This window comes from Dendrobates tinctorius, unplaced genomic scaffold (assembly GCF_039654945.1).
Source record: "Dendrobates tinctorius isolate UK_male_01 unplaced genomic scaffold, ASM3965494v1 ptg000039l, whole genome shotgun sequence".
NCBI lineage: Eukaryota > Metazoa > Chordata > Amphibia > Anura > Dendrobatidae > Dendrobates > Dendrobates tinctorius.
The window spans coordinates 53,932,670-53,960,644 of NW_027361707.1; the positions used below are offsets into that span (position 1 = coordinate 53,932,670).

Below are 27,975 nucleotides of genomic sequence, written 5' to 3' on the forward strand. Positions count from 1 at the left end.
GCATAGCCCAGATTTTTTCTCCTGATTGATCAGCAATGACTCCTATAGGACATTCATGAGAATTTGAAGAGTGATAATGTCTATTAAATGTCAGGACTCCAGATAAAATGCCCTTAATATGCAGGCATCTTATAAATCCTTTCCTTGCAAGATATCAAAACTGTATTTTTCATTTTTATTTTCTGTTGTAAACTCATTTTTGTTTGGTAAGATCTAGACTGGTTTATAGCTTTTTCATTAACACATGTTTCCACTGACTTTCAACCCACAATTTGATATCTTGGGGATGGTGCTAATCAGGTGGAAAAGCCTTAAATTGATGAACATTTACACTTTGTGTTTCATTTTGTACTCCATTATCGAAAAATAAGTGCTCAGAATGAAAGGGCACATGACATTTCTTCCTTGGTTCATCACTTATTTCGGGAGCCTCTCTCGAAGGTTGGACGTTCCTAGCAAGAGAACCTTGATTTGCTAATTATTCCGGCAGCGGACTTGTGTAGAATGCCCAGCAGCCCTTACTGCCAATATGTTTTCTTTAGATTATGTCTCTCAGGGCTAATTTAATAATCAGCTGGAACCATTGCTTAACTCTGGCAACTTCTACTGTCATGCTGTTTCTACATTAATTGATTCTCAGAAGGATTACGAGAAGTACTGCAAAGGAAAGATTGGAACACCATTAGTCATTGTCGTCTGTCTCATCACTCAGCCTCGTAATACGCCTGATGTCTTCTAGACTGAAAGGTTGTGTCTGTGCTTTTTACACATTTCTGATTTGCTAATAATTGCATCCTGCACTTCATTCTTTACCATAATCCAAATTACCTCTGTGTGAGTTGTGGAAATAGGCAGGTTTAGCACCTAGGAGCCTATAAATGACATTCAGGTTGTTTATCATACAGCTATCCAAGAAATGGATATGACCACAGAAAAGCTGAGTATAACATACAGTTTGAGCACCCTGGTCAGAATTACAGCCTTTGTGAAAAGTTAAGCAAGTTGAAGATGAAATGATCTCTAAAAGACCTAAAGTTAAAGATGAGACACATTTACTTTGTGTTTTAGACTGTGTGTGTGTGTGTGTGTGTGTGTGTGTGTGTGTGTGTGTGTGTATATGTGTATGTATGTATATATATATATATATATATATATATATATATATATATATATATTATATGTATGTTTGTGTGTATGTATATATATATATTATATAATATTTTATATTGAATGGTAGCGTTGAGGAAGACCTCCTGGGTCATCTGGTCCAATCCCCTGCTCAAAGCAGACTTCACTAAATCATCCCAGACAGATGTCTGTCCAGCCTCTGTTTGAAGACTTCTATTGAAGGAGAACTCGCCACCTCTCGTGGCAGCCTGTTCCACTCATTGATCACCCTAACTGTCGAAAAGTTTTTTCTAATATCTAATCTGTGTCTCCTCCCATTCAGATTCATCACATTGCTTCTAGTCTTTCCTTATGCAAATGATAATAAAGATGATCCTTCTACAATGTGACAGCCCTTGAGATATTTGTAGACAGCTGTTAAGTCTCCTCTCAGTCTTCTCTTTTGCAAGCTAAAACTGCACACAGTTTTCCAGATGAGGTCTGACCAAAGAGGAGTAGAGGGCAATAATGACTTCACGTGATCTAGACTGTATGCTTCTGTTAATACATCCCAGAATTGTATTTGCCTTTTTGCTGCTGCATCACACTGTTGACTCATATTCAGTCTGTGATCTATTCATATACCCAAGTCTTCTTCTTCACATGTGCTGTTGCTTAGCCCTATATCTCCCATTCTGTATATGTTTTTTTCATTTTTATTGCCCAGATGTAGCACTTTGCATTTTTCCCTGTTAAAAACCATTCTGTTAGTGGCTGCCCACTGCTGCAGTTGATTTACATCTTTTTGAATCCTCTCTCTCTTCCCTAGTATTAGCTATCCCTCCTAGCTTTGTATCAAAATTTAATCCGTTTACCCCCAATTCCTTCATGTAAATCATTGATAAAGATGTTGAACAATACAGGGCCCAGGACAGAGCCCTGTGGTACCCAACTTGAGACATTCTTTCAACTGGATGTGCAGCCATTTACGACCACTCTTTGGGTCCAATCACGAAGCCAGTTATGAATCCACCTAACAGTTGCCTTGTTCATTCCATACTTAGTCATTTTTTTTCAATAAGGATTGTGCGAGATACTTTGTCCAATGCTTTGCTGAAGTCAAGATATACTACATCTACAGCATGTTCCTGATCCACCCAGTCAGTGATTCTATAATAGAAGGAAATTGTTATTCTGACATGACTTATTCTTATCACTTCATTCTTATCCAGATACTTAAATACATGTTGTTTAATAATTTGTTCAAAGATCTTTCATGGTATAGAAGTCAAACTCACTGGCCTGTAGTTTCCTGGGTCCACCTTCTTCCCCTTATTGAAGGTAGGAAGAGAGAGAGAGGATTCAAAAAGATTTAAATAAACTGGAGAAGTGGGCAGCAACTAACAGAATGGTTTTTAACAGGGAGAAATGCAAAGTACTACATCTGGGCAATAAAAATGAAAAAAGCATATATAGAATGGGAGGAATAGGGCTAAGTGACAGCACATGTGAAAAAGACTTGGGTATACTAATAGATCACAGACTGAATATGAGTCAACAGTGTGATGCAGCAGCAAAAAAGGCAAATGCAATTCTAGGATGTATTAACAGAAGCATACAGTCTAGATCACGTGAAGTCATTATTTCCCTCTACTCCTCTTTGGTCAGACCTCATCTGGAATATTGTGTCCAGTTTTGGGCACCACATTTTAAAAAAGACATCAACAAACTGGAGCAAGTTCAGAAAAGAGCGACCAGAATGGTGACCGGTCTGCAAACCCTGTCTTATGAGGAAAGGTTGCAGGATTTGGGAATGTTTAGTTTGTAAAAGAGAAGACTGAGAGGAGACTTAATAGCTGTCTACAAATATCTAAAGGGCTGTCACATTGTAGAAGGATCAACTTTATTCTCATTTGCACAAGGAAAGACTAGAAGCAATGGGATGAAACTGAATGGGAGGAGACACAGATTAGATATTAGAAAAAACTTTTTGACAGAGTGATCAATGAGTGGAACAGGCTGCCACGAGAGGTGGTGAGTTCTCCTTCAATGGAAGTCTTCAAACAGAGGCTGGACAGACATCTGACTGGGATGATTTAGCGAATCCTGCTTTGAGCAGGGGGTTGGACCAGATGGCCTAGGAGGTCCCTTCCAACTCTACGATTCTATGATTCTAGGAACATCACTTGCTCCTCTCCAGTCTTCTGGGACTTCTCCTGTTCTCCAAGAATTTTCAAAGATTATGGAGAGTTGTTCAAACATTTCTTCTGCTACCTCCTTCAGTACTTTGGGGTGTAATTCATCTGGACCTGGAGACCTGAATTCGTTTAGGTTAGCTAAATGTTTCCTCACTATCTTTCTGTTTATACATCCTGGATTCTTCTATTTCCTCAATAGGACAGTGATGATCAGTTGATGTTACATTTCCTTTCTGAGAAAAAACAGATGCAAAATAGGAATTTAAGTTTGGCCTTCTCAACATCCTGTCTTACCATTTCATCATTTTCATCCTGTAAAAATCCTATAGCATCTTTGACTTTTCTTTTACTTTTGATATATCCCCAGAATCCTTTTTCATTGCTTTTGACAACTCTTGCAAGCCTTAATTCATTGTCAGCTTTAGTTAATCTGATTCGTGCCCTGCAGGTTGTGCAGACAGTATTATATTCTTCTTTAGATATGCCTTCCTCTTTTCATTTGATAAACATTTGTTTCTTCCATTTTAGCATGTCTTTAAATTCTGTGTTCATCCATCCTGGTTTCCTTAAATGCTTCCTATTCTTCCCTCTTTTTGGAATTGCTAACAATTGTGCTTTTGAGAATCTCATTTTTCAAGATTTCCCATCCTTCCTGGACATATTTGTCCTTAAGGATATCCAGCCATTGGATCCCTCCAATTCTCTTTCTGAGTCTCTTAAAATCTGCCTTTCTGAAATCTAGAGAAAAAACACAAAAATTGAGCTTGATTTGAGTTGATACACATGCAGCATATAAATTCATGTTGACATTGGCCATAAAACATAAAACCTGCAAAAGACAAAGTGAGCAAAAACTCTGCTGTAACTAAATAAGTAAAAGCAAAAGTGCATCTAAATAATACAGAGTTTTTATTAATACTGTTTTTGATCAAAAGTAGCATGAAAGCTATCCCACCACGACACAGTAACTCTGTTCCCGCACAGAGTTACCGTGTCGTGGTGGGATAGCTTTCATGCTACTTTTGATCAAAAACAGTATTACTAAAAACTCTGTATTATTTAGATGCACTTTTGCTTTTACTTATTTAGTTACAGCAGGGTTTTTGCTCACTTTGTCTCTTTCAGGCTTTCTGAAATCTAACCTTGATGTCTGATTCTTCACAGGTCTTCCTCCTCTAGTTATCCAAAAACAATGGTCCCTCTCTAGGCTATTAATATCTACGCTCACTCACTGGCTTTCCGCCTCTGGCGGAGAAAATTGCGCGGGAGCCCACACAATTTTTTTTTCCACGATCTTAGCCTTAAATTTAACCCCTAGAGTTCCAAATTTTTTCTATCACAAACTACTAAATTGATTAAACACTGACATATATAAATCGTTTTGATATGACATGGTTTACTATATGTAAACCATGTGTCATGTCAGGTTCGGGAATGATTTTACTGAAGCCGGCAATTGATTTAGCGGCTATTATGCTATCTAGGACCCTACGTACTAATAAATATATATATATATAATGTGTGTCTCAATAACGTGTGTATGTATTTATGTATGTATATATCTAATATATAAAGCTCAATGTCGGTGTGTATGTATGTTCGGGATTGGCATCCGCACCGTCGCAGCTACAGCTATAAATTTTGGCACAGTCACACGTCTGGACCCCGAGAGCGTCATAGGCTATGTTGTGAGGCAAAATTTTAACCCCGCGCGTTCCAATTCACCAAACAATTTTGCCCCTATCTATCTAATGGGGAAAAAGTGAAAAGGAAAAGTGTTGGAGGCAACTTGACAGCTGCCAGATGTGAACAAGGGGGACTTAAAGAATGAGAGCGATGGCGCCAGACAGTATATACCGTACAGTTGCTAAGGTGGGGCCCTGACATGGGATACTCACCACACATGGGGATATGAACACACACACAAAATGCGCCACACACTACCACGTGCTTCAACACATATACCATCCTCAGCACACATTTCACCACACATACACCAACCTCGCCACATAAAAGTCGAAACACAAAAGTCGCCACTCAAAACTCGCCACGCTGTCCCAGAGCCATTTAAAAGGTGAAAAATGAGCTGTGATTGGTTGCGATCAGCAACAGTTTTCTTTGTAGACAGTTGTGGTAACTGAGGCCTATTATTCTTATCATTTCTATGGTGTTATCGTCCTTCTGTAAAGCTGGAAATAACACAATTTATTACCATGCCAACACAGACCACACTCTGACACAGACTGCAGGGGGGAGCCCAGTATCACACAGGATAGGATTAGATACAAGGCTCTGCAGTCAGTATCACACAGGATAGGATTAGATACGCAGCTCAGCAGTCAGTATCACACAGGAGAGGATTAGACACATGGCTCAGCAGGCAGAATCACACAGGATAGGATTAGATACGCAGCTCAGCACACAGTATCTCACAGAATAGTATTAGATACACGGCTCAGCAGACAGTATCACACAGAATAGGATTAGATACACGGCTCAGCAGTCAGTATCACACAGGATAGGATTAGATGCACGGCTTTTATGTGCAATATAATCATTATAATTTGTTATAACTAACGACAGTTGGTTACTGTGCCCAGGCAACGCCGGGCTCTTCAGCTAGTGTGTGTGTGTATGTGTATATATATATATATATATATATATATATATATATATATATATATATATATATAATATACTACCATTCAGAAGTATGGGGTCACCCAGACAATTTTGTGTTTTCCAGGAAAACGCATACTTTTATTAATCAAATGAGTTGCCAAATGAATTTAAAATCTAGTCCAGACATTGACAAGGTTCGAAAAAAAGATTTTTATTTGAAATAATAATTTTCTCTTCAAACTTTGCTTTCGTCAAAGAATGCTCCCTTTGCAGCAATTACAGCATTGCAGACATTTGGCATTCTAGCAGTTAATTTGCTGAGGTAATCTGGAGAAATTTCACCCCATGCTTCCAGAAGCCCCTCCCATACGTTGGTTTGGCTTCATGGGCACTTTTTGCGTACCATACGGTCAAGCTGCCCCTACAACAGCTCAATGGGTTTGAGATATGGTGACTGCGCTGGCCACTCCATTACAGATAGAATACCAGCTGCCTGCTTCTTCCCTAAATAGTTCTTGCATAATTTGGAGGTGTGCTTTGGATCATTGTCCTGTTGTAGGATGAAATTGGCTCCAATCAATCGCCGTCCACAGGGTATGGCATGACATTGCAAAATGGAGTGATGGCCTTCCTTATTCAAAATCCCTTTTATCTTGTACAAATCTCCCACTTTACCAGCACTAAAGCATCCCCGGGCCATCACATTACCTCCACCATGCTTGACAGATGGCGTTAGGCACTCATCCAGCATCTTTTCCTTTGCTCTGCATCTCACAAATGTTCTTCTGTGTGATCCAAACACCTCAAACTTGGATTCGCCTGTCCATTATACTTTTTACTAATCTTCCTCTGTCCAATGTCTGTGTTCTTTTGCCCATATTAATCTTTCCTTTTTAATAGCCAGTCTCAGATATGGCTTTTTCTTTGCCACTGTGCCCTGAAGGCAAGCATCCCAGAGTCGCCTCTTCACTGTAGATGTTGACACTGGCATTTTGCGTGTACTATTTAATGAAGCTGCCAGCTGAGGACCTGTGAGGCATCGATTTCTCAAACTACAGACTCTAATGTACTTGTCTTGTTGCTCAGTTGTGTAGCAGGGCCTCACACTTCTCTTTCTACTCTGGTTAGAGCCTGCTTGTGCTCTCCTCTGAAGGGAGTAGTACACAACCTTGTAGGAAATCTTCAGTTTCTTGGCAATTTCTTGTATACAATTTCTTGTATGGAATAGCCTTCATTTCTTTTTTTTTTTGTAAACTGTTTTTTTATTGGTTAAAAGAAAACAAAATATTTTTTAAAACATAAACATGAAAGGTTACATTTCAGGAAAAAGAGAAGAAGAAAAAGTTCCCTTCCTCTCCATTCTTTCCATCAAATTCAACAAGACTTTTAGACAGGGGGGGACGTAGGGACAGGAAGGGAAGGGCATAAAGGGGTATTTGACATTTTTTGCATACAATACATCCGATCGGCATATCGAGGTATGTAAACTGTTCTTACTGGCGGTCAAGTGTGATTGTTCACAAAAAGGTCCCAAGGTGACCATATCCGTTGGTATTTTTCCAGCTGGTTATTAATACATGCGGTGAGGTATTCCAGTCGCTTTGTTTCCTGGATTCTCTGCTCCAGATCCTGAATGGTAGGGGAGGAAGTCCTCTTCCAGAATGAGGATATAAGACATTTTGCCGAAGTCCAAATATGTAGGAGCAGCCTGGCCGAATCCCTTGAGATACCCATAGGTGGAACATTAAGAAGATAGTTGAACGGATCTAAAGCGACCTCAACCCCCAAAACTCTATGAATCAACCCCCTTACTTCTCTCCAAAACGGAGCTAGGACTTCACAGTCCCAAAAAATATGAGCAAGAGACCCTTTATCCCGCTTACATCTCCAGCATTGGTCCGATGTGTTAGGGAAGAGTCTATTCAAGACTTCTGGGGTATGATACCAATGCATCAATATTTTGTATTGGTTCTCTTTATGTGTAGTGCATATGGACGTCTTTGCTGTCCTCTCCCAGATTTGTCTCGGTATCACTCTTCCCAGATATGTTTCCCATTTCGTCATGTATGAGTGCTGTACTTCTAGATGTGAAGAGAGCATGTCATATAGTCGTGAGATTAATCCCTTAGTTGATGGGCCCTGCCTGCAAAGGCCCTCAAATGGGGTGAGTTTGGGAAATGTAGTAGATTTGATCATTGATATAGCTAAGTGACGTATCTGGGCATAGGTGTAGAAAGCTTCTTTAGGGAGTCTAAATTTTTCTCGTAGGGTCGCAAAGGGGAGTATTGCGTTGGTGCAAGGATCCATAATATCTACAAAACGAAAGAGCCCCACCTGGATCCATGGGAACGTTACATGGCTGTCTGAACTATTCTGTAAGGCTGTTGTGTATAAGAATGGCGTCAGTGGAGATTCGGTTGGCGCTAATGAGAAGGCCTTCCTGGCCATTCGCCACACTCGTCTCGTGAGTGCCATAGGACCCAAGAGACTCGCATCCGTAACATTGGAAGAATCCCCATACAATAAGGTAGCCGGGTGAATGGGGGTCAGCCATCCCCGCTCCACCTCTCTCCACCTTTCCACTGAGGCCAAATTGGTCCAAGCAGGGACACGTCTCAGGTGTGTGGCTATGTAGTACTTCCATACATCAGGAAAAGCTAAACCACCTAGTTTTCTGGGAGATATCAACACCTTTTGGGCAATTCTATGGCGTTTGTGAGCCCAGACATAGTTATTTAACAGTTTTTGAATTCGCCGGATCACCAGTCTCGGGATCGGTATAGGTAATGTCTCGAGTAATTTTGGAAGTATCGTCATTTTAACGGAGGCCATTCTCCCAAAAAATGATAGATGGAGCTTATCCCACTTGGTCAATGTTTTTTTTAGGTCTTCCAAAAAAGAGGGGAAATTATGGGAGTAAAGCGTTTTATATGTATCTGTTAAGTGAATCCCTAGATATTTTAAACGATCTTTTTTCCAAGTGTATGTAAATGCCGATTGTAGTATTGCGATGGTCGATGGTTTTAGGTTAAGTGGTAGAGCCTCCGTTTTTGTATCGTTGATCTTGTAGCCTGATAGGCTACCATATTCATTTAGAAGTTAGGTAGAGAGATCAGGGGGTTCCGTATTGTTAAAAGGACATCATCAGCAAAGAGTGACAGCTTATACTCATGTCTCCCCACTTGAATTCCTTGAATGTTCGGATTCTCCCTAATCTGTGCGGCCAAGGGTTCTATACAAAGTACAAATAATAGGGGGGAAAGGGGGCATCCCTGTCTGGAGCCATTATATATGGGAAAAACATGATGACGCGTGAGGAAGCTTCACTGAGGCCCCAGGATTCGTGTATAAGCCCCTAATAGCCTGCAAAAACGGACCTTCGATGCCGAATCTTTTAAGCGTAGCAAATAGTAAGGGCCAACCCAGCCTATCGAAGGCTTTTTCCGCATCGAGACTAAGAAGTAAGCCCTCATCCCCCCGGCGGTTTAATGCATCTATGAGGTCTATCGTTCGCCTGGTGTTATCCCCCGCTTGTCTGTTCAGGAAGGGATCGGGTTACCACTGAGGAATGAATTAAACAGAATCTGCATGTGGGGGATAAGGGTATCTTGAAATACCTTATAATATAAATATGAAAAACCGTCCAGTCCCGGGGCCTTTCCACTTGGGAGTTCTTTAATTGCAAAACTCAATTCCTCCGTGGTAATAGGAGTATTTAGTGTGTTAAGGGCTTCCGCGTCTAGTGTAGGGAGTGATCTAGCGGCAAGATATTCATTAATTAAATGGGTTCTTGTTTCTGGATGTGCTGAAAGAGTTGAGGGAAGTGAGTATAACCCAGCGTAGTAATCCCTGAAGGCATCTGCATGTCCCTGGGGGTCGTATGTCAGATGTCCCCGAGCATCCCTGATAGCCAGGGGTGTGGATTGTGCCTTTTGGTCTCTAAGTTGTGCTGCGAGAAGAGAGTGGGCTTTGTTACCCCTCTCGTAGTATCGTTGTTTAGTAAACGCCATCATTTTCTCCACCTTCCCAATCGCCAGATCCTTCAGTTTACCCCTAACAGTTACGATAGATTTTAGTTTAGCAATGGAGGGTTTAGTGAGTATGTCTCGCTCTAGTGCTGCCAGCTGACTAGTGAGTTCCCGGTGTTGTCCCTCTGTGTCTCTTTTCAGATGGGATGCCAATGAAATGCAATTGCCCCTCATGACAGACTTGTGTGCCTCCCATAGAACAGATTGGGAGGAGACAGATCCCTTGTTTAGTTGAAAGTAGTCCTCTAATTGACCTTGCAATTTGGTTTTGTACATGGGGACCTTTAGGAGATGATCATTGAGTCTCCAATGGCATGCCCTCCTGGCTGGAGTGGAGTCACAGATGTCCAACAGCACAGGGGCATGGTCGGACCAGGTAATCTGGCCAATCTCGGAGTTCCCAGTGATGCGCAACGCCGGAAGGTTCCCCAGGAAGGTGTCAATGTGTGTATGTGTGGAATGTGGGTGTGAGTAGAATGTATATTGTCGGGAGGTGGGGTTTGTCACTCGCCATAAGTCAAAAAGGGCATGCTTGTGAATCAGAGCACGAAAGGCTTTTGCTTGCCTGGCCATGTGCGCTCCCGTCTGTCGACCACTCAGTGAGTGTCTATCCCTGACCTCTGAGAACGGGACATTAAAATCGCCACCAATAAACCGTGTGGAAGGGAGCTCTCGAGTAATCTTATTTAGGACCCGCTCAAGGAAGGATATTTGGCCTACATTTGGGGCGTATATGTTGCACAGAACAATTGGGGCACCTCTCAGTTGTCCGGTCAGGATAATGTATCGACCCTTGGGATCTTTGATAGCCTTAGTGATTTGAATTGGGCAACCATTGGCTATGAGGATAGCCACTCCTGCTCTTTTTTTATCACACGGGGCCATGTAAGCTGTGGGAAATTTACCCCGTGCAAAGTGAAATGAGCCTGTGTCGTCGTGGTGGGTTTCCTGTATAAACGCCACATCTGCCTTTGAGGTCTTCAACTCCTGTAGGGCCAATCGCCGCTTAACATTTGAGTTAAGCCCTTTAACATTTATAGATACTATACGAATCATGGTTGTATTTGTAAGTGTTTAGTAGAGAATGTGCTTTGATCCTACCCCACTTCCGCAGGTGTATTTTTCTTAACCCCGCATGATGGACTTCCGCCAGACTGCTCCTCGTCGCTGCCGACACATCAGCATGTATCATGTAAATCAAGCAAAGATAAATCACATTAGGAAAACACATTAGGAAAGGGGGGAGACAACAAACAACATTCAGAACCATCACGGATGATTATATCAACAATGGCAATGAGATATCTGAATCAGTCTTTCCGGTCTTCGAAAAGTTAAGAAGAACTGTGCTCGAGTGTCTATAATTAACGCTTGAATAACAATAGAGTAAGTTCCTCTATAGCCGTGGGCGCTCTAGGAGTCAGATTCACTCTCAGGGGTCTGCGGATTCGGCTGTATGATAGAGCCTCCGCTTCTAGATCGGGATCTCTAAACAAAGGTGTATGTAGAAAAGAAAAGGAGTACACAACTAGCTCTATGCATGTCTGCTCCCCGCAGTCATTTTTAGCAAGTAATGAACAGTATGGCCAACAAGGATTGCTCTGTATTTACGGTATGGCTGCACCTCGTGTCTCACTTCTTATGGGATGTTCGGCCTCCCCCCGCTCCGTCGGGACCTGGGGACACGGGGGAGCGTTGTCTTTTAGAAGACACCCTATGCCAGACCTCTGGAGGGGGTGGCGGTGGGGGAACCAGTCCCCAGTTGGACAACTTCGGCACAGGAATCTCCAGAATTTCACAGAATTGAGGAAGGTCCGATGCTTCTCTGAACATGGCTGTACGACCATTTTTCCTGGCCGAGAGGCTGAAGGGGAATCCCCATCTATAGAGAATCTGGTGTTCCCTTAGAGTGTCCAGGAGTGGTTTGAGCATCTTTCTCTTTTGTAAGGTCATCCAGGAGAGGTCAGCCAGCAACTGGAGAGAGTGACCTTCATATTCTATATTATGTAGTTTCCGTGCTTGCTGCATGATTTCCTCCTTAAGCTTATAATCCGTGACACAACAGATAACGTCTCTAGGTGTTTGGGAGGAGTTTTTTGGCCGGAGGGCTCTATGAGCTCTATCTAAGTTTATTTTGTGAGATGGCGGGGCTTTCAGAATTTTGTTGAATATGTTTTGTAAAATTACAAATAGATTTTCCTCTCCGTTATGTTCAGGTAGGCCTCTGATTCTTATATCATGACGCCGTCCCCTATTGTCCAGATCTTCAAGATGGCGCTGGTACTCACGAAGGGTGTCGTGTTGTGCTGTCATGGTAGCTTGCAGGTTAGCCACATAATTGCTTGTCTCATCATGATCATTCTCCAGAGTTTCCACTCTGTGAGTCATATGTCGGATGTCTGCTCTGACAACTGAAATTTCTGCTCTGCAGACTTCTTTAATTTCCAGCACCATGGATTGTAAGTCTTCTTTCGTGGACAGGTGCGCCATATATAACCTCCAGTCCCTCAAGGATATATTCTGTGAGTCTTCATCTGGAAGAAGAGGGGTATCTGGGGTGTTGGATAAAAAGGCGGTCGGGTGTGTATATCTAGACATGGAGGGGGTAGCAGATAGACAGAAATCTTCTGCAGGGCTCGGTGTTTGCAAGGGGTCACAACTTCCTCCCTTGACTGCAGCATTTTGGGGCACTGGGGATTGCATAGCCCCCTGCTGTACTGGTTGCTGAGATGTCTGCGTGCCTGCTGTAGTTTCCATGTTCCCTCCCTCCATGTGCTCGGCCTCTCCTCCCTGTTCCCCTGCATGGCGCTGGTAGCTGCACTTCCCCATTCCTCCCTCTCTTTCCTCTCCACTCTGCGGTCTCTGCTCCTTATGTGGAGGCATGAGGCTTGGCCGGGTCCGGAGATCTTCTAACTGTAGTGCCGCAGCATCTCCTCCCTGTGCCTCCCGCCTTGCCGCCGCCATGTTACCTGAGCGCGCCCTCCCTGTAGAAGAATGGAGGAACGCGTCCAGAGGTCCCAGCTGGGAGGTTTGCTGCGGGGAAGGCACCGATCGGTCTGGCGGCTTCTGCTGATGTCTTTTCACCATATCTTGGGCGCCTTTGGTAAGTTTGTGAGCTGTTACGGCCGTTTTTGTAGCTGTGGCTGCGGGGAGTTCTCTGCCACACGTCCTACTCCATCGACGTCTGGCTCCGCCCCCGAATAGCCTTCATTTCTAAGAACAAGAGTAGACTGTCGAGTTTCACATGAAAGTTCTTTTTTTCTGGCCATTTTGAGAGTTTAATGGAACCAGCAAATGTAATGCTCCAGATTCTCAACTAGCTCAATGGAAGGTCAAGTTTATAGCTTCTCTAATCAGCCAAACTGTTTTCAGCTGTGCTAACATACTTGCACAAGGGTTTTCAAGTGTATTCTAACCATCCACTAGCCTTCTTACACAGTTAGCAAACGCAAAGTACCGTAAGAACACTGGAGTGATGGTTGTTGGTAATGGGCCTCTATACACCTATGAAGATATTGCATTACAAACCAGACGTTTGGAGTTAGAATAGTCATTTACCACATTAACAATGTATAGAGTGTATTTCTGAATCATTTAATGTTCGGTTCATTGGAAAAAAAATGTGTTTTTATTTAAAAAAATAAGGAAATTTCTAAGTGACCCTAAACATAGTGTGTGTATATGTATGTATGTATGTATGTGTGTGTATGTATGTATATATATGATGTATATATGTATTCTGTGTATATATATCTATTCTTTCACTTCTGACATGTCAGTGTGATTTTACTGTACAGCGCACTGAATTGCCGACTTTTAAAAAACGGATCCATCAAGAAACGGATGGAAAAAATGCAACGGATCTGTTTATTCGCCGGATCCGCTAGCCAACGGATTGTGACTGATGGCAAAAAACTAACGTGTTAAAGTAGCCTTACTGGAATTATGGTCACATAAAGTCCGCTTTAGTGCATGGATTTTGATAAACTCTTTTGCTAACTCCTAATTGTTTCACAACTTTTCTTTCAATCATTTACTCACTGGTATGTAGATATTTTGTGGAAATTTCCAGGACTTATTACAATGCTTGCTTATTTTAACATATGTTGGTGCAAATGATTTCACGGCGTCAGTGACACCTTAGCATAGCCAATTTACAATATGGGAAAGTCTTAATGAAATTCATTTTTTTTATAATATTGCTACAAACTGCAGTATAAATGGGGCATGTAGTCTAATCTGTGCATGTATTGTGCTCATTAGTCATCTTGCTTCTGCAGGCTAAATGTATTTGTTTTGAATAGTCTTATTGAAATTCAACCTGCAAATATGAAAAACAAAGGCATTTTACTATTTTAGCAAACACATACACTCTCAGGGGATTTTCGAGTACATTGTTAAAGCAAACTGTCTTTAATCCGATGAACAAGACTGAGGCATAAATTATAATATATAAAGTTTAACACTTTTGTTTGCAGTATATCTTTATTTTACTGGCCTCTCTGTGTAGAGCAACTTTTTGATGGGATTCTTATTCCCTATCTCAAGACAGAAGTAATACATGTTTGTATGCATATTATTATAATAAATGTACAGTGTATATGAAACATCTTTACACCCCTCTTGAAATGCCTGTTTTTTGTCATGTGAGAAAAAAAAAAATGACGAAGAATCATTTCAAATCTTTTTCCACCTATTAATGCCACCTATAATTTGTACAATTTAGTTGGAAAATAAACTACAATCTTTAGGCTATGTGCGCACGTTGAGTATTTGCTTTCAGTAATTTCTGCATTTCTTGGCAGGAAAAATGCTGCGGCGTTTTTCCCACGTTTTTCCCACGTTTTTGTATGTGCTTTTTGCATGCGTTTTTGTATAGCAATGAAGGCTTTTTTGAGCTAAAGAATGAATATTGTCCTCTTCCCAGACTAAAAACATAATCTCTCAGCCGCCCCGGAAAAGGCGCATCTATAAGATGCGCCAAATTTTGCGCTTAGCTTCAATCTTCCCACTTGCCCTCTAGCGGTGGCAAGTGGGGTTCATATTTGTGGGGTTGATGTCACCTTTGATGTGACTGTTCTACATGTGAGATCGCTTTGGAACACTCGGGATTTTGTGGGCTACGGCGGACAGGTGGGTATATGTTGGTTTATTATTTTACATTTTTTTCTAGGAGACGAGGGCATCGGAGATTTGGTGTTAGGTGAGTATAATTTTTTTGATTTTTATTTGAATGTGTAATTATTTTACTTTTTCTTTTTTTTTTTTTTTTTTTTTTTTTTTTTTTTTGTAACTGTGAGCACAGGCACTGGCGGATTAGACTGTTTCCCATCAGCGGCACCTGCTGTCACTGTTATCAGTGACAGCAGACATAGCCCGATGGGTTGCAGTAGTCTCATCAGCCCAAGCCTGCTGACCTGCAGTAAGCTATTTACTGCAGGTCACCGCTACGGGTCACAGTCACAGCTGTGGGGTCACGCAGACATCTGACTGCATGACTCCACAGCGCTGTTACCGCCAGTTTTACCGAAATCGGATCGCATGCACCCATACAAGTATAATAGTGCGTATGAAATCTGGTAATCACGGACGCCGTCAATGGAGGAGATGGAGAAATTACTCTCTCCATCTCCTCAGCACCAGTTCTGTAATTGTCAGAATCGGAGCACAGTGAACTGTCAATCTGCTTAAACTTTGACAGAATTTGAGCCGAGTGTCACTTGCATAATCGTCCCAATTCTTTTGCACAAGAAAACATATACTCATCTGACCCCGGACTTAAACTAATACTTTATTGAAGTACCCTTGGAATTTTTTACCATGTTCATTCATTTTGGGTAAGAATCTGTAAGCTGGGCACATCTAGAATTGGCAATCTTTGCCCTCTTTTCCTTCTAGTAGAGCGCCAAATCTGTAAGATTTCAATAGCATCTCCTGTGTACAGTCCTTTCTTCAGGTCAACCCACAGATTTTCATTTGGATTCAGGTCTGGAGTGTCATGGTTCGAACAGGGTTCTTGCCCTGCACTCACAGGGTTAAGTGTTCGTGGCCTCTTTCTGGTTCTGGGAGTGGTATTTATACTCACTCTTTACCAGGGTTCTCTGTCAGCTATACTGTTGTTCTGGTGTGTCTGACCCCTGGTGTGCGTGTATTCTGCGTTGCTTGTTTGCTTCCCGTGTATGACCCGTCTGTTCCCTCACTCTGTACTCCGTCTCTCGTTTTGGTACTATTGTCTTTTCTGGTTCTGACCTCCTGGCTTGGCTATCGTTACTCCATTACAGTTTGTCCCCTCCTTTGGCACATCCTGTTGCTGAGCTGTGTATCTAATCCTATGCTGTGTGATACCATCGGCTGAGCTGTGTATCTAATCTTATCCTGTGTGATACTGTCTGCTGAGCTGTGTACCTAATGCCATCCTGTGTGGTACTGTATTGCTGTCTTGTGCTTTGACCCCGGTTTCATCTGGTTTCTGTCTCTGTCTATGCCCCTTGGTAACATTGTCCTGTAGTTACCTTTCTAGGAGTTTCCCTGCAGCTCCTAGCTCTGTGGAGCTTAGGCCACACCCCCAGCAGTCACGTGCTTCAGGTCCTGATACTCTGAAGCACGCATCGTCACCGCTGCTGCCCTGCTCCACAGATGGATATCAGTGCTTCAGAACAGCAAAGATGAGTCATTGAACGCAGCTTTCATGGGCGACACTGGGTCAAATGACAACTCTAACCAACTGACAAACCAGATTATCAATGAGATTAGGTCCTTACCTGGAAATCAAGTGTGCTGTGACTGGAGCCCCCGAACCTTCCTGGGTATCTACAAACCTAGGAATTCTCATCTGCTACAGCATTCTGGGATTCATCGAGAGACGGAGTACAGAGTGAGAGAACAGACCAGGTCATACACGGGAAGCAAACAAGCAACGCAGAATACACGCACACCAGGGGTCAGACACACCAGAACAACAGTATAGCTGACAGAGAACCCTGGTAAAGAGTGAGTATAAATACCCCTCCTAGATCCAGAAAGAGGCCATGAACACTTAACCCTGTGAGTGCAGGGCAAGAACCCTGTTCAAACCATGACATGGAGTCTAGCTGGGCCATTTCATATCCCTTCTGCTGAAGCCATTCTTTTGTTGCTTTGAAGGTTGCTTAGGGCCGTTGTCGTGCTGAAAGGTGAAATTTCTTTTCATCTTCAGCATTTTAGCAGAGGCCTGAAGGTTTTGTTTAAAAAATGACCGATATTTTAAATGGTTGATAACCTCCTTCACCTTGGCTAAATCCCCTGTTCCAGTTGCTGTAAAATGACCCCAATGAATAATGCTGCCTCCACCATGCTTCATCGTGGGAATAGTGTTCTTTTGATGATGCTTTCTGCCAAATATACTTTTTTGAATTAAAAGCTCAACCATGGTCTCATAAGTCCATAACACATTTTCCCATATGCTTTTATCAGACTTGGTGTATGTTTTGGACAAATATAAACTAGTCGGTGATACCACTCAGCGCGAGTATGGTTCTTGTCGCTGAGGTTGATTGCAGTCTCGCTTCTCATGAACGAAACTATGTACAGTACAAATTTCAGCACTGTCGATCATCTCTTTTAGAAGTTAAAGCAATTTTTCAAGGTAAAGTAGCGAGTGAATCACCCTCTAGTTTGGTTGAATGCTTTGACTTCTGCAAGAAGTGGTGGATATAGCGCTATTTTATTTCTAGTATTATAAAGACCTTCAAGGCTTTTGAAAAGCCTGTGCTTTGTTGAATTAAATGATCTTGTCACGGGTTTACCACGACAATGTGGACCCGAAGACGGCATCGTCTGATTGCTCCTACTCCGTCACTTAGAAAAAGCACTTCATTTTAAATGGTGTTTTATTTGTTTTGGAAGAATAGGGGTTAATCGGCCATTTTGGAAAACTCTGTGCTTGCAGCTGAGCTCAGTTAGCCACTCCCTTCCCCTTTATAATCTGGGCTGTGATGCAAATCCCTGTCAGAGATAGCATTTGCAGCATGGCTTCAGGAGGGACAAGTGTTCATATGAGAGTGTTGGAGGAGTTATCTGTGACTGTTACATGGTTTGTAAGTGTGGTAACTCCCTTCCCTTCTCTACTTTTGTTTATTCCCCATATTCCACTCCCCATTGCATTCTTCCCTGGGTGGGGGAACTGATGGATGGCTAACTCAGGAGATAAGGCAAGGGTGCAGGCCCTGGCATCTTCACCTTCAGAAGTATCTCGGGGAATAGGGCGAGCTAGGGCGCACCTTAGTGGTAGGGTCATGGAAGGATGCCCTGGTCCCGGGTCACCCGAAAGATGTGTCGTGACAGATATTGCACCAGTCTATGAGAAGTTCCCATCTACTTTTTGTTCGTTTTTGAAGTTATCACTTTTTGGTTAATAACCCCATACTGTGAGTCCACTTGCACTACTGAGTGGGAAAAGACGTAAATATGGCATCCTGCATTCTGCCTTCTTGTCCCTAATTTTACATGAAGGCACATGAGCTCTTTGTTGTACCCAAACTTGTCTGTGGCAGAGTGCTCAGAAGATTTCTTATACCTTTTCATTCTAGCAGTCATTGCTGTAGTTTTCTGGGATAGAACTTACCGTTTTCGTAATATTTTGCAGCTATATCAATTTTGCAATTGAAAATCCTCTATCTAATAAATTGAGTACTATCTGACAGCCACTAAAGTAACAGGTGGAGTTTCTGAACATGTTACTCCATAGGAGATGGGCAGAATGCCACAGTGATGTCAAGGAAGCATGTGGCTATATAATATAAAGTTGAAAATTAGTAGTCATTGATGGATAAACTGTCTGCGACACTAAACGGAAAAGCCATTTGAAGAGCACAAAGGAAATTTAATGTCATGACTGTCTACTAGTGTCTAGGTTTTGTGAGAGGACAACAGATTAGTACCTACAATCCTAAGGTCTAAGGGGTAAGGTTTCTCCTTGTGGAGAGGGACATGCCTGCTCTGGCTTGTCAAGGTAAGTAGGGCTTATTCTCTGTGCAATGCTCCTCTGGGAAATGTAATATGCAAATTGCCTCTTCAGAGAGAAAGAGGACTTGAACTCTATAGCGTCACCTGTTGGTAGTAGCGATCCTACAAGTCACAATCAACCCTTTAACGAGTCTTGTAGTATGACATAGGATAAAAGCAAAATCAGAATCTCAATTTGCAGGCACGGTATTTCGGGCTATTGGCCCTCGTCAGTGCAAAGTATGAGAACTGAATTGTAGGACTGCTACTACCAACAGGTGGCGCTATAGAGTTCAAGTCTCTAGCTCACAGCTGTTTACTAGCCTTTACTGGCTAGTTTACAGGGGGACCCCAGAAAAAAATTGACTTAGGGTCCCCCTATAAAATCTAACCAGCAAAGGCTAGGCAGACAGCTGCGGGCTGATATTAATAGCCTAGGAAGGGACCTTGGATATTGCCCCCCAGGCTAAAAAAATCCGCTTTCAGCCACCCCAGAAAAGATTTATAAGATGCGCCAAATCTGTTGCTTAGCCTCGCTCTTCCCACTTGCCCTGTAGCGGTGGCAAGTGGGGTTCATATTTGTGGGGTTGATGTCACCTTTGTCTTGTCAGGTGGCATCAAGCCCACAGGTTAGTATTGGAGAAGCGTCTATAAGATGCCCCCATTACTAACCCCATAATGATATTGTAAAAACATACACACCCAGAATAAAGTCCTTTATTTGAAATAATGACACAGACTCCTTTAATGAATGCCTAATCCACCGAAGCAAATGTCACCTCCAGCAAAAATAAAACAATAAACCACAATATTCTTCCTCGCCTTTCTGCAGAGAGAATAATCCATAGTATCCCATGAAGATCCTCATGACTTTGTATGTGTATCAAAGACAGCTCGCGATACACTGAAGGAGCGATTACCTCCTGTCAGTGTATCATTGAGCTGCCGTGAGAAAGTTCTCACGTAGCAGTGGTGTCAGTGAGAACACCGGAGCTGATCAACTGATGAACTCCAGTGAACTCTCTCACGGCAGTTCATTGATACACTGCTGGAGTGATTATCTCCTGTCAGTGTATCACCTGCGGCCGGGTACAGCGGTCAGGTCTCCTGATGTGACTGTTTTACACGTGAGATTGCCGTGGGACACTCAGGATTACGTGGACTACGGCGGACAGGTGAGTATATGGTGGTTTATTATTTTACTTTTTTTCTAGGAGGGCATCTGGAATTTGGTGTTAGGCAAGTATAATTTTTTTTATTTGAATATGTATGTAATTATTTTATTTTTTAACTACGAGCACAGGCTGATGAGACTACATCTCCCATCAACGGGACCTGTTGTCAGTGACAGCAAATGAAGCCCAATGGGAGCAGTAGTCGCATCAGCCCACATCTGCTCACCTGCTTTTTACCGCAGGTCACCGCTGTGGATCACAGTCACAGCTGCGGGGTCACGCTGTCATCTGACACCATGACCCCGCAGCACTCTGACTGATGGTCTTACCGGTGGTAGCGATACTGCTGATAAGAACCACTGTGCCGGTGTTTCTAACTCTGTCACACAGATGACAGCATGGGAAACCCCATAAAAAGCTAGTAAAAATGCAAACAAAAACAACAGCAAATCTGCAAACCTTTTTATACCTGCGTTTTTGCTGGGGATTTGACTAACTCAATTGAAGTAAATGAATGAAAATTGCTGCAGAAACGCACAAAGAATTGACATGCTGCAGAAAAAAAACGCACTGCAAATACTCAAAAAAATTTACTGATCTTGTGCACAACACATCAGGATTGTCATTGAATTAGCTTGCATAAGTATTCCGTACCGTTTTTGGCCCATTTCTGCTCAGAATGTTGCCGCAAAAATGCATAGTGTGCACACAGCCTTAAACTTCTACATATAAATAATAATCCTAAACACACTTCAAAATCCTCAATAGATGACCTGAAAAGGCACAAGGTGAAGGTTTTACAATGGCCCTCACAGTCCCTGATCTGAATATCGTGGAAAATTTGTGGCTAGACCTCAAAATTGCAATGCATGCAACACAACCCAGGGATTTTACAGAACTATAAGAATTTTCCCAGGAAGAATCAATGAAAATCCCTCAAACAAAAATTGAAAGAATCTTGGCTGGCAGCAAAAAGCATTTACAAGCTGTGATACTTATAAAAGCGGGTGCTACTAGGTACTAACCATGAAAACCACCGTGTCTTTCTAAATCCTGCTCATATAGGTACTGTTCACATGATCAGGTTTTAAATGCATTAGATAGGACGGTACCTATATGAGCAGGATTCAGAAAGACGCTTCCTGATGTGGGCACGCAGTGCAAGACGGTTCTTTATGTGCATGTCACACATGTCACATGTGTTTTTAATCAATTAGTTCCTTGCTTATGCAAGGTTTGGGAGCTTCCCGCCACACTCTTGTGTGACATGCACATAAAGAGTCGTCTTACACAGCGTGCCACATCAGGAAGCGTCTTTCTGAATCCTGCTCATATAGGTACTGTTCACATGATCAGGTTTTAAACAAATTAGATAGGACTGCTCCGAGATGGGTATACCGTGACGTTGGTGGAGTGGCTTAGTATTCATTTTTTGCAAAAAACGTATCAACTAAATACCCTTTTTTTGTTATTATCTTTTACTAGCACTTGCTGTCCACTGTTATATATTTTTTACACCAGAGTATTTTTGCACATTTGTCATACTCTGTTTTTTCTCTGTGTTTCAGTCCTTGGGTGGTGTGAACACTGTCCAACCGACCTGTTCACTTTTGTGCATGTCACATGTGTTTTTAAACATAGAAAGGTGCTGGAAGTGAAAAGGGAACAATTGCCAACCTTGTGCAAGATATTCACAGGCAACTCAAGGCTAAAAATGGAGTATAGTTTTAGTCTAGGAAGATAGGGAGATGTTAGACATTTCTTGCTGCTATCAGTTGCATGCTTTTCATTGTAACCCTCCCTTATTCTGGTAGATAATGTTTTAATGTGGCTGTCGGGCATAGAGATTTGGGACAATAGCATGGTGCTAATCCTAAAGTGCATGAACTGCCTTCATGATTTAATGAATAAGTGGACCGTCCCATAGTTCAGGATAACGTTTCCATTACCTGCCAGAGATGAGCTCCTATGCACATGATGGTATCCCTCTGCCCCGAAGCGCGTTTTGCTCACCTTGTTTGGGAGGCATGTCAGGGCAGGGGGCGTCCAGGTTTAAATACCCACATCAGCCAATCAAGAGAGTGGATGTGGATATCTCTGTCAGTGCCACAAAGTAAGGCTACTTTCACACATCCGGTTTTCAGCATCAGGCGCGATGCGGCGAAAAGTGTAAAAACCGGATCCGGCGCCTGTTGCCACCGGATCCGGTTTTTCCCCCATTCAGTTTCATTATTGCCGCATCGCGCCGGATACCTATGCGGCGTATCCGGTTTTTGCCTGATCCGGCAAAAACAGCCTGTCCGGCGTCTGGAAAAAACGTTCCATGTAACGTTTTTTTGCAGCGCCGGACCGGCTTTTTCCACAGCGCATGCCCGGACTCTGTGAATGTTAACCCCACAAGTGCCCGGCGAGAGAAAGAGATCTGTCACCCGGACACTTGTGAGAGATCTCTCTCGCTGGGCACTTGTGGGGTTAACACTCACAGTGTCTGGGTGAGAGAGAGAGATCTCTCTGTGGGGTTAACCCCACAAGTGCCCGGCAAGAGAGAGAGATTCTCTCGCCTGGACACTGAGTGTTAACCCCACATGTCTCTCTCTCCACTCCTCTCTCCTCCCCTCCCCTCCCCTCACCTCCCCTCCCTTTCAGCAGCTGTCTCTCTGGCTGCCTCTGTCCACCTCCTCCTGCGGCTCCTTTAAATCTTGTCTGAGCCGTATCAGACGCCGCACACACATCCGGTGTCACGGCTGCAGGCCGGATCCGGCGGCCCGGCTTTTCGCCGCACGCCGCCGGACCCCACACACCGGATGTGTGAAAGTAGCCTTAGTTGGCGCATTCACCTGCTCACCCAGCCTATGTCATGAAGGTTGTTCACGGAGGTCCTGTCACATGGGGGATAGGCATCGCCACACCCATTGGATTGTGAGGAAGGCACGCCACCATGTATCGACTGGAGCTCCGAGATCTAGTAAGCCGGCGGCTTGCGCCTGCGCACAGTTTGTGAGCTGTCAGAGACACTACGAGAGGAACAGCAAAGGGGTATGTGTTGGGAAGCCGTGGATTTTGAGTGTTACTACTGCTTCAGAAGATTTCCTAAATAGAATTAGTCAATATATTGCCAAAGTTAGGAGAAGGGGAAATGTGAGAGTGCATAGTGCAATTACTAAGGTTTTCCTAAAACTGGTAAAAGTCAATCAATACGATAGCTCAATATGTTTATGAAGAAAGGAGTTGTGAGACGGTGCATAATGAAGCTATGTAACAATCTTATTTGAATGTAATTAAGAATTAAAATCTCAAATTTAGATGTAAGGTGCTTTACTGCACAAGTGTTGCGTGTAAATTGTTACTATGAAAAAGTTAATATTACTGCCATATTAATAATGTGCTAGTGAAACTAAATATATAATTGTAAAATTTCGTAGGGAGCATAATTACCGGTATGTGTGAAAATCGGTGTATTTCCCATTTATAAATGAAAAGTTCATGTGCAGAGCAGTATATGGATAAAGGAATAAGGGTTTAAAAAAAAAAATTGTTAACATCCTTTCAGAATGTGTCCTTGAAGATGTACTCGGGTCTGTGGGAGTGACAGATGGTCAGAAAGGGGGACCGAATAGACACACCAAACCCTGAGATAACTTAGCACATTCTTGCTAGCCAAAAATTGAGGTAAAGTAATCCATAAAAAGCTTTATTAGAAGGGGTCTAAAGGGGAAACCTAAATATATGTGGGTGATAATTAGTGATGGGCGATGATCGGGATCGGCGGGTTTACCCAAGTTTTCTTGTAAAGTTTGAGTTCGGGGCCGGCGATGACCCGAACTTGCGTCCGAACCCCAAGCTTGGACTTTACAGATATGGGGGGGGAGCTGTTTTTAAAAAAAAAAAAAAAAAAAAGCAGAAAATTAATAATAAACATTTAAACATTATAATTATACTTGCCTGTCCAGCGATGCGTCCTCCCGGCTGCATCTGCTTCAGGGGCCGCTCATTAACTTCCTGCAGTATTCACTGCACTCGCCAGTCTTCAGCTTTTTCCGGCAGTGTTCGTGTGGTGACAGCCGGCCCTGGACCCGAACTGTAGTGTTCGAGACCTTGTGACCGAACACACTATGTCTTCGGTACGGGTCCAGAACCTTACAGTTCGGGTTCGCCCATCCCTAGTGATAATATTTATATCTCTATAACGTGCTGCAATTGAGGAGAATTGATATGTCCACATCAGGGAAAGTCATTTAGACTTTTGATAACACCCACTTGGACCTAACAAAAATGAATCAGGTGACACATACTTTGATTGCTAATATTGCCAAAACGGAATGCAAAATAAAAAAAAATGTTATTCTGCTCTGCAGCCACCATTGATCTGGTGTCCAGTTCCACATGAAAAATTTTGTCAACTGTCTATTGTGTGACCTTTTCGTGTACACTTTAAGACTGTTGCAACACGGAAACGTATATTGTGCGACAGCATCTCTCAGACAAGTTGCGCAACTAAAAGCATCCGAGTAATTTGCGGTCGTGCTACTATTTTAGAGCCACCAAAAAAGCAACCAAACCGAAGACAAGTTGAAGTCCTACTGTTTGCATTGAAGTCTTTGTCAATCTCAGTACCGTCGCCATATCCCGTAGCCCCAGCATAAGGGATAAAATGAGGCAACATAAGTTACTTTCTGAGCTACCGTATGTGCCAAATCTTGACTTTCTGGTTTTAACAGTTGTTTGTTTTTCGTCATCTGCTACAAATATATATATTTTTTTTTTTTCAAATTCTCTCTTCTGCCTTGATTTTTAGGACATCTTATACTATGAGCAGCTTAAATCGAATGTAATTCAGCATGACCTTTTATCCGACAGCCTGATTTACAAGGTTAGTAATCTGGGTTTATTGCTTTCTAGCACTAATCAAGAGACCTTTGTTTTCCATCAAATTTGTGTGATTCCATATAATTGTAGTTGTGGCATAAAGCTGATTCAGGAGATCCTGGTGCTTTGTAATCTTATTCTTAGCACCCGGTCATGACTGTATTGTGTCACCGCATTCATGTAGAGGAGGAATCTGCATCTGCTGACATTATCTCCTGAGATAGCCGTGCTTATAAACTGCCAACAGTTCTGTAATATTTCCTACAAGACTGTGATGTCTGTTCACCTGTCAAAGTATAGAAAGCCATCTTTTATTTTAAAGCATAATTCCACCATAGCTTCTTGATTTTATTTTTACACCTTTCGGGGTGCAGTACATATGACAGGGAAACATTATTCTTTAGGTCAGTACGATTATGGCGATTATCAAACTTGCATACTTTTTTTTTATACATAATTTATAGCACCACTGCAGTGTTTGTTTTTATTTCAGCTCTGGAGTGGTGCCGCTAATGTAAGTTCTCTGCCGCTAATCCTCTGACTGACCAGAAATCAGAGGTAACGGTCACAAGATCTCCGTGTCGGGAACTAGTCAGACGGCGTAAAAATTTGTACAAGGATCGCAACGCAATGCTCGAACTGGCTGTCGGCTGTTCTGACCTGAGTGTGATAGCGGCACAGAAATACATGCTGTCACACTTGGGTGATGAGAGCCAACGGCCAGTACAAGCATTGCGTTGCAATCCATGTCAGGTTTATATAGCTGTCTGAGTCTTCCCAAGAATAGTTTATCCTTTTTTTAGAAAAAAATAAGTGTTTCAGAATTTTATTGCAATCTCACTCCAATAACAATGAAAGAAATCTATGGAATCTGAGAGCATCATGTTGTAGGGAGAGTGACCCCGATTCCAGTGATGTGTCACTTAACTGCTTGGTGCAGTTTTGATAAAATCACTGTTTTCTCTGTAATAGATGTAGCAGTGGTCCGATTGCTGAGCTGTGTGTAACCACGCCTATACCAAGGATTGGCAGCTTCCTGTGTTCTACATTGTCAGCAAGGGGCCAATCAGTGGTGAGGGTGAACTTACACAGATTAGCAGGACTGCCTGGCACATGACACTTAGCCCTGCAGTGATAATCTCCTGCTGATAAAACACTGGTTGTATTGAAGCTGCATCATGGAGCTGAGCAAGTGGATGCATCGCTGGAATCAGTGTTAATAAACGTTTCAAATAACAGCAAGAGTCTGCTCAGCAAAAGGGTCTTAAAAAATGTTTCTCATTATGAATTCCACGCTTTCTATAGCATTTCCCAGCACAAGATTAGCGGACAACAACACTGCAGCTATTCTTTCCAAAACCTTCAACTCCTCATATTGCAAACAAAACAGACATTAATATATATTATGGAGATGACTCATGACTTACATGGCGGACTCTCTATGTGTCAGCTATGCTACAGATAGTCTAGTGGATGCTCCCAGATTTAATTCTTGTCACACTTCTTACCATATTATAATTCTTTCCTGACTGAGTAATGTTTGGAAAACTGCTATTACATCGAAACACAAATGTAATTCCTATCTGATCCCTTGTCCTGACCACATGAATATACTGTATATAAAGCAGTGGCTTTCACGATGGTGCGACATTGAGGCAGTGACCCAAAATAGGTCAACTCAAATGTCTTTATTTTGCCAGCTTACGAAAACGCAAACATTATCCTCTGAGTCACAGCCAGATCATCCTTAAAGGGAAGGTGCCGTGTTTTTTCATAATTTAATGTAAAAAAGAAAATAGTATAAAAAGATATTGTCCCCTAAGCTTGACTCAGTGGTGTGTATAGATTTTTTTTTTTTCTGTAGTAATGCAGCCACTGGGGGCTGCCATCTTACCTTTCTGGCTGCTGAACGACACTTTCCATTCTCATTTACGGCAGTCCCTGGGCATAAGGCATAACAGTCGGCTCCCGACCCTATCTCTTTCATTGCAGCAGCATCAGGAGGGAACTGGCCACGCCTCTGTGGGCAGCTCAATTCACAGCTGTAGGTGTGGCCAGGCGCCATCTTATTAGAGCCCAGTGCGTTCCTTTTAGCTTCATTTACACTCTATTGCAAGCTCTGTTATCACTGATGATGTACTGTTCCACCATAACAGGGCTTGGATGTTCGCTCTGCACATACCAGCTGCAGGAGAGGAACCAGGACGAGCTCCTGGAGACCGAGCTGCTCTTTCCAAAACACCCGACCAGCTGCTGCCCCTGCTCTTACAAAACACTTGGCAATCTGCTGGACATCTAATCCTCTCCTGTGTGATACTGACTGCTGAGCTGTGTATCTAATCCTCTCCTGTGTGATACTGTCTGCTGAGCTGTGTATCTAATCCTCTCCTGTGTGATACTGACTGCTGAGCTGTGTGTCTAATCCTCTCCTGTGTGATACTGACTGCTGAGCTGTGTATCTAATCCTCTCCTGTGTGATACTGACTGCTGAGCTGTGTATCTAATCCTCTCCTGTGTGATACAGTCTGCTGAGCTGTGTATCTAATCCTCTCCTGTGTGATAGACTGCTGAGCTGTGTATCTAATCCTATCCTGTGTGATACAGACTGCTGAGCTGTGTATCTAATCCTATCCTGTGTGATACAGACTGCTGAGCTGTGTATCTAATCCTCTCCTGTGTGATACTGACTGCTGAGCTGTGTATCTAATCCTCTCCTGTGCGATACTGTCTGCTGAGCCGTGTATCTAATCCTATCCTGTGCGATACTGACTGCTGAGCCGTGTATCTAATCCTCTCCTGTGTGATACTGACTGCTGAGCCGTGTATCTAATCCTATCCTGTGTGATACAGACTGCTGAGCTGTGTATCTAATCCTATCCTGTGTGATAGTCTGCTGAGCTGTGTATCTAATCCTCTCCTGTGTGATACAGACTGCTGAGCTGTGTATCTAATCCTCTCCTGTGTGATATAGACTGCTGAGCTGTGTATCTAATCCTA

General features: G+C 42.7%; 1 protein-coding gene across 3 annotated transcripts in view; it reads left to right on the plus strand.

Moving 5' to 3' along the window:
• The window catches only part of TBC1D19 (TBC1 domain family member 19), a 294,506-nt gene that overhangs the window by 146,666 nt on the left and 119,865 nt on the right, over nt 1–27,975 (plus strand). For all 3 annotated transcript variants that reach the window (XM_073574712.1, XM_073574713.1, XM_073574714.1), the window contains exon 12: nt 24,908–24,982. In XM_073574712.1, coding sequence (XP_073430813.1) covers nt 24,908–24,982 — 75 coding nt within the window. The remainder of the gene's footprint in view (nt 1–24,907; nt 24,983–27,975) is intronic.